The 17,725-nt window shown below is 45.8% G+C and overlaps 1 protein-coding gene across 20 annotated transcripts in view; it reads right to left on the bottom strand.

Moving 5' to 3' along the window:
- Positions 1 to 17,725, bottom strand: part of TCF7L2 (transcription factor 7 like 2) — a 202,319-nt gene that overhangs the window by 123,151 nt on the left and 61,443 nt on the right. For 2 of the 20 annotated variants that reach the window (XM_055560190.1, XM_055560201.1), the window contains exon 5: positions 1,114 to 1,200. The exons of the other annotated variants lie outside the window; for them this stretch is intronic. In XM_055560190.1, coding sequence (XP_055416165.1) covers positions 1,114 to 1,200 — 87 coding nt within the window. The remainder of the gene's footprint in view (positions 1 to 1,113; positions 1,201 to 17,725) is intronic. 20 annotated transcript variants of the gene reach the window in all.

Genomic DNA, 17,725 nt, shown 5'->3' with positions numbered 1-17,725 from the left:
AAAACCAATGGGGAGAGGGGAGAGGGAAGAAGAGAAAGGAGACCTCTCTTCTAAAGAAATAAAGCTAATGAAGTCTCAAGCCATGGATACCCTACTCAGTCGTTAAGTTGTGTGCAACTCTTTGCAACCCCATGGACTGTGTAGCCTTCCAGGCTCTTCTGCCCATGGAATGGAATTTTCCAGGCAAGAATACTGGTGTGGGTGCCATTTCCTACTCCAACGAATCTTCCCGACCCAGGGATGGAACCCGAGTCTCTTATGTCTCCTACATTGGTAGGCAGGTTCTTTACTACTAGCGTCACCTGCGAAGCAAACAGATGTGCCCGAGGAGACCATCAATTCCAAATCTGCTCTTTCAACAACTTTCCTTTCTAAAATGCCATCATCCTTCACCTTCAAGAAAGCTGAGTATATATGTGTAGCTGTTCTTTACTAGAAGTTACTCGAGTAAGGTGAGCATGGAATTCCTCATGCAATTCCAAAGCTTGTAAAACAAAAAGTATTTCTCCATTAAGAGATGCACAGACAGGGCACAATGCAATTTCTACATTCACAAAAGGTCAAAGAAATTCTTAAATAACACATGTCTTACTACATAGAGAAAAACAAAGGTATACCCAAATAGGCCCTTCTCTATCCTTCCCTGAGGATACAGAAAATGAACACATGACATTAGAGCAAGAGCGCTGCTTCTGTCCAAAGTGACACCTCACCTTTCAGAGAACAACCACTTGATCCCGCTCCCCATCGTGCACTTGGGGGAACCTGAAGGGAGGCAGCCTGTCTAGTCACAGAGATATTTAACACATATGTAAGCAACTTGCAGGCATCTGACTTTTGTTGATGATTTTACATCAGTTTCACTTCACAAACAAGCAAAACTTAAAGACACAAAGCTAAGGTTTTTTAGGACGTCCACACTAGCCTTTGTACCTCCAAAGGTCAATTGGTGAAGGCGCCATCTTGGTCTTTCCAGAGGCTAGTTTTATTACTAATTCTACAGAAACTTTTACTTGAGCAACACAGATTAAAGCTTGTCTCATGCACAGACTTCCTGCGAAGCATCATGTGTTTCCTCAGAGAGCCTAGGCTCACTTGAGGGGGCCAACTCACCACAGGTAAGTCAGGACAGAACGTGGCGAGGCTCTGACAGGGACTCGGGGAAGGTGGCCAGGGAATGCCAGGAGAGAAGGCGCATTTCTGAGGAAAGAGACTGAGGTGAGGAAGACTGAACAGAGGAGGTCTTGTCAACTCAGAAGGACTCGGACAGGAAGAAAAACGGACAGCAAAGGGAAGTCCAGAAAGAAAGAAGGGTTTGCTCCACTCCCACGTGGGATGTTAGAGCCAAAACTATCCACAAGCTTTTCCATGGGTTCCTCAAATACATGACTGTTCCAGCAAATTAAAACCAAATTTGGTGATACCTAAAGCTGGGAGCTACCTGCCAAACTGAGTTGTCATTTACCCAGCCTAGATCTAGACGGAGTTGGAGCAACTTCTGCCACTTCAGGACTTTCACCTAGAAGCCGCCTGTGGTGAGGAAATTTGGTTACTGGTTCTGGTAACTCGCCACAAGACCTTCCGGTGTCTCATCTATAACTGAAGTTGTCAGCTGTGCAGGGAGTGGGTGAGGGGCTGTCGCAAGCACCAAGGAACTTCTAGGATTCTGGGCCCCTAGACAGGAAATGTCAGCAGGCACACCCCGCCCAGTGACCCTTTTAATTAAACCATTTCCAAACATTTGTCCGGAAGCAACATCATCCCAAATTAAGAGCCACTGAAGTAAATGTTTCCATGGTCTCCCTCAGCCCTATAACCCGAGCCAGCGGGCTATGGGAGTCTCTTCTGCCTGGTCTCACCCTTACTTCTTCCCATTCTCCCTTGCCACATAAATATATGGGCCTCATTGGTCAAAACCACTCAATAGAGTCATTTCCTTGAGGCCAACCAAAATGGACATCCGCCAACACTCACCTCTTCATCACATAAAAGCTGGTGAAGAAAAGTGCCAAGCCAAGTCGCCACACACCTCCACCTCCCTCTGCCCTCAGTTGAGAGGGTTGGATTCACAGATGAGTTTTTGGCCATCTGCAAAAACTGATCTGATTGTATCCAAATACCAGCTCCCCAGACTGAGGAAATTTAGGCTTTGTTGGAGGTGACAGGCCAGCCCTAAGGACCCCACCCAAGAATGATCATACCCATAATGCAATATTAATACAGAGACTTATAATTCTTACTTTACATAAAAGCTTCATTGTGTGCCACATCCAATCTCCGCAGGCTACCTGCACCACATATTTTTATGAGCCTACATTTCAGCGCTCCGAGCCTACAATACACATAATTTTCAATTATGTTAGGGCAGCCCAGGATCACTGCCTATATAACATTACTGGTTGGAGGAAATGAGACTCGGCCCTGCTGCCCAGAGAGAGCTAACCAGATCCAGATGGTGGGGAAGACAGCCCGGGTCCTGCAGAGGCTAGCCACTCTGCAGTGACAGCCCCAACCTCTCCATCCCGCTGTAACTCCATCCCACAGAATGGCTGGGTCCCCACGAGGCTGTGCCCATCCCCTGGGCCTTGACGCCATGGCACTCAGGCTGACCAGGTTCCTTTTGGGGAAACTAAGTATTAAGCCAGGAGTTTTTAAAGGAAGTTATTAACCTCCTGCAAAAGTGATGGGTTTCCCAGGTTCCTTCATCTTCTACAATTGGTCCTTATTAATAGGGAAAATAAATAAATAAAGGGAAGAAAAAGGAAATTAGGTACTATTATAGCCTTGAGGAAAATCTTTTCCTTCCTGGAGACATGAAGCAGCAGGAAATTCTATTCTGTTGGGTCCTGAAGGAAGACCTGAAGGGGGAGTCATCTGGGACTGGCGGAAGGGCCTGGATCGCCACGCCACGTTTTCCCAACAGTTCAACTTCGGTTTTATATCCTTTTGGGGAAGGGAAAAAAAAGTTCCCACCATCCCACTATAAAAACAACACTGGGCTCCAGGCTCCCTTCCTTCTGGGCTGTTCAACGTGGAAATTATGAATTGCCTACAAAAACATTAAACTTTTCAACAAACTGCAATCAAACGGGGCTGTGGGAATTCCTGCATTGAAAACTGTTGAAATGGAGTCTACTTGACTTTCATTTTGTAAAAATAAATAAATAAGTAAATAGGGCCATCTTGGCTTAAGCATTTCATCCTTTGTTTAATAATAATGTTCTGGTCATGGCCCATTAGGGTTTCCCGCCTGCCCCCCGCCATCACATTTTATGACATATGTCAGGGAGCAAGCTTTGGACCTGTGGGCAAAGTCTTGAATATATATACACACCACCAATAGCCTGAAAGTAATCAAGGTGGTTTAAAGACTTGCTGAATTATCAGCAAAAAAGAAAAGAAAAAGGTACACAGCTCTAATTTCTCCTCCTCCACCCTCCCCAATAAAAAAGGAAAAGCCAAGGCAAATGGGGAAGGTCTCCAAAATCAAAAGCTACCTCCAGTATCTATGTTCCTGGTGATGAGTAGGTACTCAAGTGGGCCTGATAGGGTCTGCTTCCAAAAAGGTATCCCCATCCCCATGAGCCCAATTCCATGACAAGGATGGCAAGGACAGGCTACTTTCCTCACTCCCTTCCACTGATGGACTGGCACACGGAGATCACCCCTTATTTGTTCAAGGCAAGGTTGGCAAACTTCTTCTGTAAAGGAGTGTGTGTGTGTGTGTGTGTGTGTGTGTGTGCACGCACGCTCTCAGTCGTGTCCAGCTCTTTGCGATCCCCTGGACTGTAGCCTGCTAGGCTCTTCTGTCCATGGAATTGCCAGGCAAGAATACTGGAGTGGGTGGCCATTTCCTTCTCCAGGGGATCTTCCTGACCCAGGGATTGAACCTGGGTCTCTTGTGTCTCTGGCATTAGCAGGAGGATTCTTTACCACTGTACCACCTGGGAAGCCCTCTCCTATAAAGAGCATGATGGTAAATATCTTAAACTTTGTAGCTAGACTCTGATGTTGTAACACAAAAGCCACTACAGGCAATAATACATGTATGTGTTGTGACATGGCTGTGTTCCAACAAAGCTTTGTTTACAGATGCCAACATGTGAACGTACTGTGATTTTCCTGGGTCAGGAAATATTATTCTCCTTTTGATCTTTTTCAACCATTTAAAAATAATGAAACTGTTCTCAGCTCACAGGCTGTACAAAAGCAGGTGGCAGACAGGACAGCTTTCTCCCATGGGCTGCAGTTTGCCATCCCTAGCTTAGGGGCTGAGTGTGCAGATACCTGAATCATGTCAGACGGAACACATTCCTTCACTGGGTCTTAAAGGCAGACAGGCACATGCCACCACATAGAGAAAAGCACGTTCAGTGGCTCAAAAGCAACATTGTGGATGAAGCGTCACTGGCAGACTCAAGTTGGAGGGGAAAAAGCTTGGAAAAGCATCTGAGCTCTCTGGCTGTGACTCCCAGTCACAAGGTCCAACCACTAGACCACAGTCTCAACGGGAAGAACCATCCCTCCTTCCAAAATGGAAGTCTGAAAAGGCCTGAGCAATTCTGACTGGAAAAGGTCCACGTGTCCAGATGTTCTCGCCCAGTTCCCAGGAGACCCTGGCGACGCATCACATGTCAGGAGTCACCACATAAGAGCACGGGGCAGAAATCCCACAGGTCGGGGTGCCGTGCCCTGGCAGCTTTGGGATCAACTCTCAAGGTTCAGATGCTCCTCTCCTGCAGATCTTCCATGCATCACAACGCTGGAATTGAGCCCCCACTGTGCCAACCCTGTCTGCCACCAAGAGACGGCATCAGTCCCTGGCTTGGGCAAAATGCAGGATTCAGCGTGGGAAAGGGGCACCGTGAACCTGGACAGATTGTTCAATGGAGATGAAGCCAGTCTCTTTTCGGAAAACAGTCCTTCCCAGAGAAGGACTATCATCCAGAAAAGGGCTTGATTTTTACATTTTGAAGTCCTTGCTCCCCTCTCCTGGCCTGATATGCATTCTTTACCTAAATACAAAAACCAACCACAACAAAACAGCCTCTTCAATCCAAGCCTTTTCTCAGTAGGGGTGCTTTTTCCTAGGAAAATCCATTTTACAAGAATTCAAATTAATTGGAAACCATCCTCATGGCAAATTTGGACTGCAAGGTCTTCCTCACTCACTCGTGCCAGAAAGCTGTACATGTTGTGTTTCTTATAAAATGGAAAGTCAATACTCTGCCTAAACACCCCACGCTGAGAGCACTGCCAGCCACAGCCTGTGACATGCAACTTCACTCAACCCTCCTCCCCTGTAAGGCAACCTGCTCCCACCTACCCCCTGCAGGCTCATCAGGGACCAGGCCAACTCTACGACAAAACTTTGCTCTAGAAGGGAAAAAACAATGATTATGTTCTCATCAATGAGCTTTACAAAAGAAAGGCTGGTGGCTCAGATGGTAAAGAGTCTGCCTGCAATGCAGGAGACCAGGCTTCAGTCCCTGGGTCAGGAAGATCCCCCGGAGAAGGAAATGGCAACCCACTCCAGTATTCTTGCCTGGAGAATTCCATGGACAGAGGAGCCTGGCAGGCTACAGTCCATGGGGTCGCAAAGAGTTGGACACAATTGAACAACTAACACAACACACCAGAAGCCACTCGTCCTAAGAGGGAAACAGGAAAACAGTGAGACCATAGAAAGTCAAATATTAATGCTGATGGCACAGACACACTTCTCCAGGAGCTCGTATTGTGAGGATCACCCCAACACACATCCACAAAATTAGGTCTGTTAAGGAACAGGCTCGGCTGTCACTCCCTAAACCTATTTCATTTCTCAAAACTGGAAGATGGAAAATCCAGCCATCTCTCAATAAGCAATTTTGCCCTGGGGATCATGAAACCCCAATTTATCCAGCATGGTTAACATATATGAATCTGTGATTAATTTCATACTCTAGCCTACCCTTATATTGGTACCAACAGGTTTCCAAAAGTCAACAGTGATCATATATACCTAACAGTGGGAACGATGTGAGGCTATTTCAGAAGGCTTCAAATCCTGCAGGATCCTTGACAGCTACCATTATAAAATTGGTCTACTTAATAACGCAGATGCAGAGGGTATAGGAGATTAGGCTGTTCTGTCCTAGTTCGTTAAAACAATGTCTAAGAATTTCTTCATTTGAAAATCCACAGAGAACCTAAGATAGAGGTTCTATTGGGGAACACATGTATACCTGTGGCAGATTCATTTTGATATTTGGCAAAACTAATACAATTATGTAAAGTTTAAAAATAAAATAAAATTAAAAAAAAATAAAATAAAGAGGCATTATTTGCCTATGAAGCGTAACAGCACAGAAGAAAATTCAGGAACACATGATTTCTACTGGTTGGGAATTAACATAAGTGAGTATATACTATAGTTAGCTAGGAAAAGAAAACCAAAGATCTCAGAAGGCTGGGTATATTCTGAATTTGGAAAAGGAAAAAAGCTAAAAAAAAGTTCAATAAGAAGATTGACTTTCTTTTTTCTTTTTTTCTCCCCCTACCTTTCTCAATGACACGGACATAAAGGAACTTTGAAATGTTTCCCTTAAAGTCACAACCCCATTTCTCAACATAAAAACAATATGGGGGAAAGGGCCAGGGGGCAGGGAGGAAAAGAGTGATCAAGGCATTTGGGCAAAACAATTTAATAGCTCCAGCTCTATGGGCTGGTTGTTATATTTTCTTTATTTGAAGTATAGCTGATTCACAAAGTTGCATTAGTTTCTGGTATACAGCAAAGGGATTCAGTTATATATGTGTGTGTATGTGTGTGTGTGTGTGTGTGTGTGTGTGTGTATTCTTTTTCAGTTATATATGTGTGTGTGTGTGTATATATATACTTTCTCAGATTCTTTCCCATTATAGTTTTTTGTTAAGATATTGAATATAGTTCCCTGTGCTATATAGTAAATCCTTATTGCTTATTTATTTTATATATAGTGGTATATATTTGCACATCCCAAACTCCTAATTTATCCCTTTCCCCCATTCCCTGTTGGTAACTATAAATTTGTTTTCTGTCTGTGAGTCTATTTCTGTTTCATAAATAGGTTCATTTGTATCATTTTTCTAGATTCCATAAAAAAGTGATATCATATGATATCTGTCTTTCTCTGCCTCACTTCACTTAGTATGATAATCCCTAGGCAGATAAGATTCTTTAAATAAAATCCTTACTGTTAAACGCTTTGCTCCTAATCATAATAACTAAAGGGTCCATATTAATAGCATGGCTTCACATTCAGAGAGTATTCAGAGTTCATAACCATACTCGTAACAATCCTTCGAAATAAATGATCAGGAAGTTACAACCAACATTTGACAAGGAGGGCACAAGGGCCCGCAGAGCAGCCCCGGCCTGCCCAAGGTGCCTAGGTCAACTGGTAGCCTTGCAATGCACAGGGTTCCAGGTCACCAAGACGTTTCAACCACATCCCGACCTATCTTTCAACTCCCCTCTACCTTCCTTGGGTTTCTTATCACCTGTGAGGCATCCTCACCTAAACTCTAACCAGGGATCAGCGTCCCAAAGGGTACAGCTAAGGGAACATCTCAAGGTGTCCCCAAAGAGATAAATGAACCTCCGCCATTTACCATCTTTCTTCTCCCCCATAGGTCGCTGGGCAAACATTCAACTATATTCCTCCAAGGGCACCAAAAAATTATTTCTACAAGAGTTCCTGAGGCCACAGATAGTAATGGAGAAACAAAGCTAAACAAGCAAATAAATAAAAGAAACAAAATCCAGTAACCAAAACTGGGGATTGCCTGCTTTGAACCTCTCCAACTATTCAGCTTAGGACCCTAAGATATTTTTGCACTTAGCAACAGTGATTTTGCAGAGAGGTTATGGGCTAACGGCTCATGGAAGTACAAGTAGCTCATGGAAGCACAAGGCTGTCACCAGGACCTTCTTCTCAAACCCAGATGGGCCCCTGGGGCAGGGGCAAGGCCTCCCTTCCACTTTCCAGAAAAGTCAATCTGAAAATTATGACTGCGTGCTCCTAGGAGTCACACGTTGGGATAAAGAGTCTGGAAACCTACTTTCCTGACCCGGCTCTGCCGCTAGTTGGGCCATCATTCCAATTTCACTTCTTCACTTGGCAACCTCTTCCCCACTCTGGGCCTAAGTCTACAGCAGGAAATTGAGGAACATGACCCCCAAAATCCCTTCTGTGGATTCCTACAGCATTCACAAAGCACACGCTCAGTGTACAGTGTGGACTACATATTCTAAGGCCTAGAAAAGCTGTCCAAGACCCAGCCAATGAAACAAGAAGCTAATGAGCAGCACAAGGATGAACACAAGAAAGGTAAGTAGGAACATCATGAAAAAAGATTTAGTTCTTGATGGTGACGTGATCCCTGGTTCATATACCATGCTGGTTTGTTTAGAAACTTTTCTCCTGACCCACTCCAGACCTGCTTAATCAAACCATCTGGGAGGGGACCCAGGAGTCTGTATTTTCATTTTCCCAGCTTGCCAAGTGACTCTGGTCATCAGTCATTAGCATAAATTACCAGTTCTGTACAGTGTCGATAAAGAGCTCGTAAGCGTATGCAGATTCCACCTTCCCTTCCAAAGACTCTTGTAAACATCTAAAGTGATTGTCAGTACATCCTTTTGAAGCGGTCAAAGCAGATAATCTCCAAATCCGTTTTAAAAGAAAGTGAGGTAGAGAGAAATTAAGTGACTTCATCATGCACGTACTAGGGATTCTGAACCAGAATGTAATGTTTGGGTATTTTCAGGCCAGAACTCAAAATGAGACTTGAGTAGAATGGGCAATGGGTGACCCAGGGGAGGGCATAGTGGGGGAAAAGGGTACAGCTCCCACTTCTACACAGAGACCAGCGGGAAACCAGCCTCAGAGAGACAGGGCATCACTCTGTTAGGACCAAAAGTCCCCACCAAAACCATCTATGTTACAGTCTCCAACCAGCTTCAAGACTGAGTTCCCCACAAAAAAAGCTATGGGTTCCAAGAAATGTCAGCCCTGCTATAAGCACTCAAGTCTCTGAGCCGTGGGTCAGAGGACATGAAGCCACTGGAAAAACATGAGAGGAGAAGCCCTGGTCCTCAGACTCCAGGTCGCCCGGTCTTCAGCATCAAGACAGGCAGCTCATTCCCCACAGCCTCCAGATGGTGGCTGACAAACGACAAAGGCTCGCGTGTCCATGGAGGGACCTCACACCGAGAGAAAAACTAGAGACGACATACCTTTAGACAGAGAAATGTTTACAGTCTTCTCAATTGCAAGCCACCACATTTTTATTACTGTTTCTTATAAAAAGGCCAAGTAGTCCTGTTGACTGGAATGTCCTAGTTACCGCCTGCTCCCTTACAAGCACGAGGTGGATGCAGGCACAAGACCAGGAAAGTAAGTCAGAAGTCCCATACTTGGACCCAGAGCAGATAAGGATCCAAGCATGGGCATCAAGAGAACTCAGAATATGGAGCACGTTGAGCTAAAAGGCCGCCCCAAGCCTCAGCTGATGGATGGACAAGTAAAACGTGGTATATCCATACAGTGGAATACTACTTGGCAACAAACAGGAATAAATACTGACTCATGCTACAACATGCATGACCCTTGAAAACATGCTAACTTAAAGAAGGCAGACAAACAATGTCGCATATGGTATGATTCCTTCTATATGAACTATCTACAACAGGCAAATCCATAGGGACAGAGAGTAAGTTAGTGACTGTCGGGCAGTACAGGTATACAGGACAAGGGGGTGACTGCTAGTGGGTATAGAGTTTCTTTTTGGGGTGATGAGAATGTTCTGGAAATAGACAGTGATGACATTGGCACAGTCTTGTGAATATACTAAAACCCACTCAACTGTATACTTTAAATGAGTAAATTTTACGGTATATGAATTAGATCTCAATTTTTCTAATTACAAAAAAAAAAAAAAAAAAGTACCAAGTCACTTGACAGTTTTCACATTCATTTCAGAGACCAGCAGGGCAGGAGAGAACAGACACATTTACACACACTCCACCCATAATGCCTAAGAATAAACCGAAAAACAGGTGAACCTATTCTTTAAAAAAACAAAAATCGTATCTTCCAAAGTTCTGTGGGACTCACAATTTCCAAATGTGATTTTGGTTGGTGTCAAACCCTGGAGGAGGGACTGTTACAACGGCAGGTGAACAAGGCTCCATGGGCGCTGCGTCACCCTGAGTTAGACACCCTGGATTAGAACAGCCTGGGAGAGAAGAACAGTACTGTGTGCTGTTTCAAGGCTTGTGGCTAAAATCAAACAGAGGAGAGCAGTTGAATCAACAGAACCACAGGGAGTTCAGAGACCTGAATCCTGCCGTCCATCCTCCGCTAGCCCCGATGAGGCAGGTCACTGAGGCTCCACACCTCAGTTTCTTCATCTAAAAAAATGGGCATGGAATTGCTGGCCTAAAACCTCCTAACAGACCTCCTCACCGGCTTTCTTCCTCATCAGCTTTCAGAACTCAAAGGGTAAATGGTGTAAATCAAGTAAAAGAGTTAACATAAAATTCAAGAGAGTTAAGATTCGTTATTTTTCCCCCTACCTGCACCAAGGATTTAAAAGTCATTAGTTACAGGTCTACCATGGAAACTGTTAAGAGACAGAGCCATCAGATGACCCTTGAGAGGTAGGAAGCCAGAGAAAAACAGGGTCTTGGTGACCTGGAAGGGTTATTTTAAATGCATGCATGATCAGATCACAGCGGATATTAAAATGAAGAACGCTGAAAAATTCCTTCCTTTCTCCCTGGCCGAGAGCTCTCAAGACTTGGGTGTTTCTGATTAGGGCCTTCTCCCTATAATTCCACATTTCTTGACGACAAGAACATCGAAAGTCCTGGCAACCAATAAGCAACCAATTAAGGTGCTTTAGTCAAGTTCATGTAGGAACCAAATGCAAGACAGACCTCCGCTCCCATCTTCAAACTCCACCTGAAACCCTGAAGCAGCCTGCGTTTCCTTTTTATTTTTTCTCCCCCTCTTGTCACATTTGAAAGAGGTCGGTGGCTCCAGCAAGGTCTCCCTGTCCGAATTTTTATTGTCCGATTCTAGCTGTGACACGCATGTGGAGATGCTTCGTAACGCGACACTCAGGAAGCCGAAAGGTCAAGCAACGGCGCTGGTTCCTTTTGCCGGGGGAGGAACGAACCCTCAAGCCGGGGGGGAAGATTTAGTGAGGCTGACCTTCTGGAGGCCCCCCGACCCCCCTGCACACAAGTCTTGCTGCCTCAGCCAGAAGCGGCCTGCCACTCAAGTATCATCTTGCTGTAACAAATTACTCCTAACCCAGGATTACGGCTCTTTCCAGATCCCTCCTAGAGAGCAAGGAAATAAACATTCTCTCCCAGGACTCAGCCCCAGTTGTTTCTCCTGTTGGTAATCCCCGTCTCTATTTGCTGCTCCTACAAGCCAGCGTCTGGGAGGTCTGCAAGACCATTCCGGCCCACTCTCCCTTTCAGACACCGGCTGAATGTCTCAATTGTCCATTAGGCGCGGTGAAAGATGAAGGCAGGCTTTCTGTCCGGAGAAGCCTCACACAATAGTTCTCTTTGCCCACACACTTCTCGTCCGCCGGCAGACTCCACTGGCCGGAGCCCAGTCACTCAGGGAAGTCCGTCCACACCCCACATTCCTCACAGGGACGAGTGAGGACAGGTCGCCATCATGCCACTCGGCTCAGCTCTGCAGCATCGCGGAGAAAGACGCGGGGCTACTCCCGCCTGCGGGGACAGCATACCACTGGGGGGGTGGGTAGGTTCAATATGGGGGGTGGGGGAAGAAAGATCTAGAAGGAAGAGGCAGGAGAGTAGGCTTCAGGCAGGAGAAACTGTCTCCGATCCCAGCCCGTGGCTTCCTCTAATAAGCCACCAGGAGGTATTTTGAGGGCAACCACCTCATTCGGGGAAGGAAATACAGTTGTCCGCTTCCAGAGGCTCCCGAGGGACACCAGGACAGTCCAGTCACTCGGGACACGGCGGGCTGTTGTGTGTTTTTAATTGTATACAAAGACCAGAACATGCCAAGAGGCAGAGCGAGCAGAACAATGGATGTTATAATCAAAGTGGGTGATTGGAAGAGACAGGATCTCGGGGTTGTTTGACAGGGACTTTCTCCCTGGAGAGACACAAGGATTGACACACTCTGAGCTGGGAGAGAAACTTTCCAGAATAACTCAAAGGCACTGAAGGGACAGACATACCTCTATCAAAACTTCAGAAAACAACAGAGAAAGATAAGCACCATATGATACCATTTCTATGTGGAATATTAAAAAAAAAATGACACAAATGTACTTATCCACCGAACAGAAACAGACTTTGAAAACTAACTTAATGGTTACCAAAGGAGAAAGGCAGGAGGAGAGATCAATTAGGAGTTTGGGATTAACATATACACACTGCTGTATATAAAAATAGAGCATCAAGGACCCACTGTATATAGCACAGGGAACTCTACTCAGTATTCCGTAATAATCTACATGGGAAAAGAATCTGAAAAAGAATGGATATGTACACCTGTAACCCAATCACTCTGCCATACACCTGAAATTAACACAACACTGTAAATCAATGATAAGATTAAAAACTAAATTTTAAAAAGAATCCAGACAACAATACAAATTCTTGTTCCAAAAAAAAAAAAGGAACACAAGGCAAAGAAATGGAGTTGTGTTGCCACAAGGCACTCTGAGTTGAGCGCCACCTTCACCCTCCCATGTGTAAGCCCAAGCCGACCACCTCCCCTTGCTCAACAGGGCCACTGTGCGTCTCTAAACCAACTTGTTCTTTGCTTTTGTGGTTTTAGGCTTTAAAAGAACTTGGCTGGGGAAGGAGCAGTAACGATCTAAGCTAACCACTTAGCTCATTAGTATGTCATCTGGACAGGCAAAATCAATTCCAACAGCATCAAGTTTGGTTATTCCCTCCCCCAAAGGTCTGCACTATTAATAGCAAGCAAGTTTCCCAGGCTTCAGTTTATTTGTAATCCCAACCAGCCCTGACCACAGAACCTGGCCATCTCCACTTTGAGAGCTCCCAGAAATCTGGGAGAAGAAACTTCAGGTCTCAGTCTTTGACAGCAGCGCAAAGATGTGGGAGGCAGCTGAACTTAAGAAATTTCAGGTCCAAGAGGGCTTCATCTCTGAAAAAGGGCCGGGTAGTCAAGGCAAGGTACTAAGTACTGTCTCTCTACCCATCTGACAGCGTCTGTGTGCTCTCTTCTAGCCTGAGCTGACCCTAGGGACAGAGGTCACCCCTCCTTCTCCCCATTGTGGAGTCAGCTGACAGAAGCTTCTAGAAGAAGCAGTTTGGTTCAAAACAAACCTAAAACCTCACTAACTCAGATCAACAGAGAGCTGGAATGCCTGGTTTCAAATCCAGGATCTGGAGCTTAGTACTTTTAGGATCTTGGACAAATGGCTTCACCTCTCTCAGCTTCCCGACCCCCGCCTGCAAAGTGAGGACAATGACAGGGGAACAGCAAGATGCCTCCCTCTTAGGCTGGGTATGAGTGGTCATGCACCCCTGTAAACTACACCTTCCTGATGTGCGTGATAGGAGGCCAGTGGGGTTTGAGTTCATGGAGCGAGCAATCTCACTGCAGGGAGTAAAAGAGACGCATGAGTTTTGTGCAATAAACGCAGGGAGTCAACAGAGAGGCTGGTTGCGTTGGGAGCCTGACAAACGGACCAGCTGATAACGACACGCCATTACTGTCCACACGCAAACGGGAAAGTAAGAAACTGTTGATTCGAGTATTTAAAATATATCCCTCTTCCTGCCTTTATGTATCCTGGCAAAGGGCTTTGCCTTGAGAATTCCACTGCGCTGTCTCAATTACCCAACGCCCAAACGAGGGGAAGCCAAGTTCACGAGGCCCCGCTGAGTGCCTCCTCAGGTACAGGTGACTGTCCAGTCATCCACCTGAAAGGCCTACGGGAGTCCACCCAACTCGCTCTGCAGACACCGGGGTCACTAAGTGAATCACACGACTGAAGAGGAAAACACGACTCCAGCAAATTCTCTTGAGTGGCAATCCACACCATGGCTTTAATGTCAAAGGACCCCAGAAGCCTTGTTCTTGCCTCCACTAAGTCTCCTTGCTCCCTTTCCTCTGGACCATTGAGCCCTCACTGGGTTCATCGAATCTACTACTGTGAGGACTTAGAGCCGCAAAACAGGGTTCATGGGGGCTGTGTGCACTCAGAGCAAGTTTCTAGATCACATCCAGAAGCAGCTCAGACCTGGGTTCAAACCCCAGCGGTGTAACTCCGTTCAACTCACCAGAGTATGCATAGAGTGCCCAATATGGGCCAAGTGCTTACACTCAAAGAAAATTTGAGTTCTTTAAAAAAAGATATCAAAGCAAACCATCTAAGTAGGGTGAGCTTGGGCAAATCATTTCACTACTCTGAGCATTAGTTTTCTCATCTGTAAAATGGGAATATACACAAAAGCCATCTCCCAAGTTCCCAGGAGGATCAAATGCTTGGCACAGTGCCTGGCGTGCTTAGTAAATGCTATAATATCATTAGCAAGCAATAATATTGCTATTAACATGATCAGTATCAACAGAATAAAACCCCTGGAGCTATTGCACAATTTCAAACCATCCAAAAAAGTAAATCCTCAGATACTATCTTAAGCTTAAAGGGAAATGAACACTCAGCTCAAAGTAAAGCAAACTGACCGAAAACACCCCTAGTTAACCAGCCTCACCTCTCCAGATTATTCCCACACCCATCCTTCAATTCATTCACTCCCAGCCTTCTGGTCAAGTGGAATTTTCCTGTTACCGCGTTTGGTCTTCTGCATGTCTGGTCTCCAACCGGGTATACCAAAGCTCAGCTGCAGGCCTGATGTTCTAAGCCACTGCATCTCTTCCCTCTAACTGACCCTCAGACTTAAACAGAGTTCTTAAATGTCTGCAACCTCAGCAGAATTCTGATTCTTCCCTTTCATGCTCTGCAAACAGCAGACACATAAGGCACAAGCTGGCCCACAGAACAGGGGGCTGCCATGCACTAGGTCAGACCCAGCAGCTGCTGCTCCAGGGCTACCAAGAAACCACACGAAATCATCACCCAAAAGAGGTTTTACAATGTGGGTATGAAAGAAAAATGACTAAGGCAAAAAACAAATCTCGAAAAAAAACCAAAAACCTACTGCTTTTCTCCCAGGCCATGTCTTGATTTTTTTTTTCCTCCTCTATCTTTCTTTGGAGATGTCAATAAGATTTACAACCTTATCCGTTAAAAATATTGCCTAAAGAAGGGGTACACCGTGGGGAAAGGGAAATCTGAAGACCTCCCTGGTGCCTCTGGCTCACCACAGTTGGGCAGAAAAACAAGAACCAGCCACGGGCACCCTGGTTCAGTCCAAAGACCCGAGTGGATTTCCTCCTGAGCTGACCATGTACTTTGAGAATGGTCAGAGCAAAAGTCCAGGCTGTAAACGAGCCGAGTGAGATACGAAGATGTCCAGAACAAACACATGAGGAATTAAGTTTTAGGTGCGGTTTATAAACAGTGGGAAGTGGAACCAATTCTGGTGCAGGAATCCCAGTAGTAATAAGTGTTCAGTTGTGCTCAACTCTTTGCAGTCCCATGGACTGTAGCCTGCCAGGCTCCTTTGTCCATGGGATTATCCAGAAAGAATACGAGTGGGTTGCCATTTCCTACTTGAGGGGATCTTCCCACCCAGGGATTGAACCCACGTCTTTTGCGTCTATTGCGTCTATTGCATTGGGAGGTGGATTCTTAACACTAGTGCCACCCGTGAAGCCCAAGGGAATCCCAGACCACCACTCAGACCCTCAGAGACTTTGGGCAGGACACCTAACCTCTCTGAGCTCCAGTTTTCTCGTCTATAAAATGGGAGGTACAACAGCTCTTTTGATCAGAGATGCTGTCAAATCAGGACTTCATGTGGTGGCACCCAGGAGATGATTAAGTGCCCGAGAAACAAATGCCAGCTCCATGACCATGACTGTTACTATGAAGTTGACGTTCGTCACATTTGGGGATTTTGGTGATACTTCAGGCATGCCTTTTTCACTCTTGTCATCCAACACTACAGTTCATCATCAGAAATTCACTCTCCAAGAGGTAGAAATAAACAGGGAAGATGTGTGATACGAAAAATGAAAAGAAAGCAGTAAGTCAGGAGAAATCATCTCCCGTTTGTGTTCTTACTACAGGAAATGCCCTCCGTCAAGTCCTTTACCCAGTTTTCCAGATAAGTTTTCAGGAAACCAAGCTGGGAGAGCCCAGGCAACCAGCCCAAGGTCACAGGATTTGGAAGTGAGGGTCAGGAGCGCAGGAAACACGTGTGTGTCTCTCTATGCCCCTGTGCCAAGCGCGCACGGTCTCTTTAAGCCTCATTTAACATTCGACAAATATTTATTGATGCCGGAGCTGGGCATTACGTTGGGTGCCAGAGACAGAAGAGAAAGATCCACAGGGCCTGAGAGTCAAGTGACATGGGTGTAAAATCCTAGGTCTTACCCAACCTGCTGTGTGAAGGTGAGTAGAGATTTCAGCTCTCCTGTTCCCCAGTTACCACGAAATAATTTCCCTCATCCACCTCCCTCATGGGGTGAATGTCAAGATTCCCCTAAATCAGGATCTAGCTGCCTGGCAGTTTCTAGCTGAGCTTCCGGATTCCATCAAGATTGGTTCCCTGGGATGAGTGCATGGATGCTCAATAGGGAGGGGATGTATGCATACTTATAGCTGATTCACTGTTGTACAGCAGAAACCAACCCAACCTTGTAAAGCAATTATCCTCTAATTAAAAATAAATTTTAAAATAAAATAAAAAGTTAGCTCCCTTCCTTCTTTCCCCACAGTCCCCTCCCGTCTCCCCAGACAAGCCCTGGTTAATATATACTATAAAATAAAGATAATAGTAAGGTATCTGAAAAGCACTTAGACTGTAAAATATCATATCAAATGTTATAAAAGCAATATTGGTATTAGAGAAGTGGACCAGCCCGACATCCATTGGCCTCACTGCCACTGGGAGCTTGCTATTTGCAGAGTTGCGGCAAAGCACCTTCCCATCAGGTGAAGCCAAGCCAGTCCTTCAGCCCTCCTCCAGGAGGGAGAGGGAGGAGGGAGAGGGAGGAGGGAGAGGGAGGGGGGAGGGAGGGGGGAGAGGGAGGAGAGGGAGGAGGGAGAGGGACAAGCAGAGGGCAAAAAGGAGCTGAGCTGTACAGGATGCTTGCATTTCCAGGCAGGAAAGAGAAGCACAAAGCACTAGTACCAGACTGGATCCACACGCAGCGAGGGGGAGGAAAAGTAGGGGGTGTCTGCATGCTTCTTTTCAGCTGGCTCGCCATCTGCCTGGCAGCCACTCCATCTATCTCCCCAGCCCTGTATCAATCAAAAGAGCCGTCCAGGCCCCTACAGTAGGCCAGGCACATTCTGGGTGACGGGGACCCTCAAGTGACTTGGTATGGTGGCATGGCTGCCCTCCAAACTCATTATCTTCAGACCCCAAAGAATCATTAGTTACAAGAACACAATACACATACTAACTTCTAAAAGGCTCAACCCGAGGGCCACAGCACTTCCCAGTATTTTAAAAGGCATCCATCCACTCACTACCTATTACTGCTGCTTTTAGAGAAGGGCAAAGGTGACATCTCCGCCTGTCGCTGGCTCA

This window comes from Bubalus kerabau, chromosome 22, assembly GCF_029407905.1.
Source record: "Bubalus kerabau isolate K-KA32 ecotype Philippines breed swamp buffalo chromosome 22, PCC_UOA_SB_1v2, whole genome shotgun sequence".
NCBI lineage: Eukaryota > Metazoa > Chordata > Mammalia > Artiodactyla > Bovidae > Bubalus > Bubalus kerabau.
This window is presented reverse-complemented; position numbering and strand designations above follow the sequence as displayed.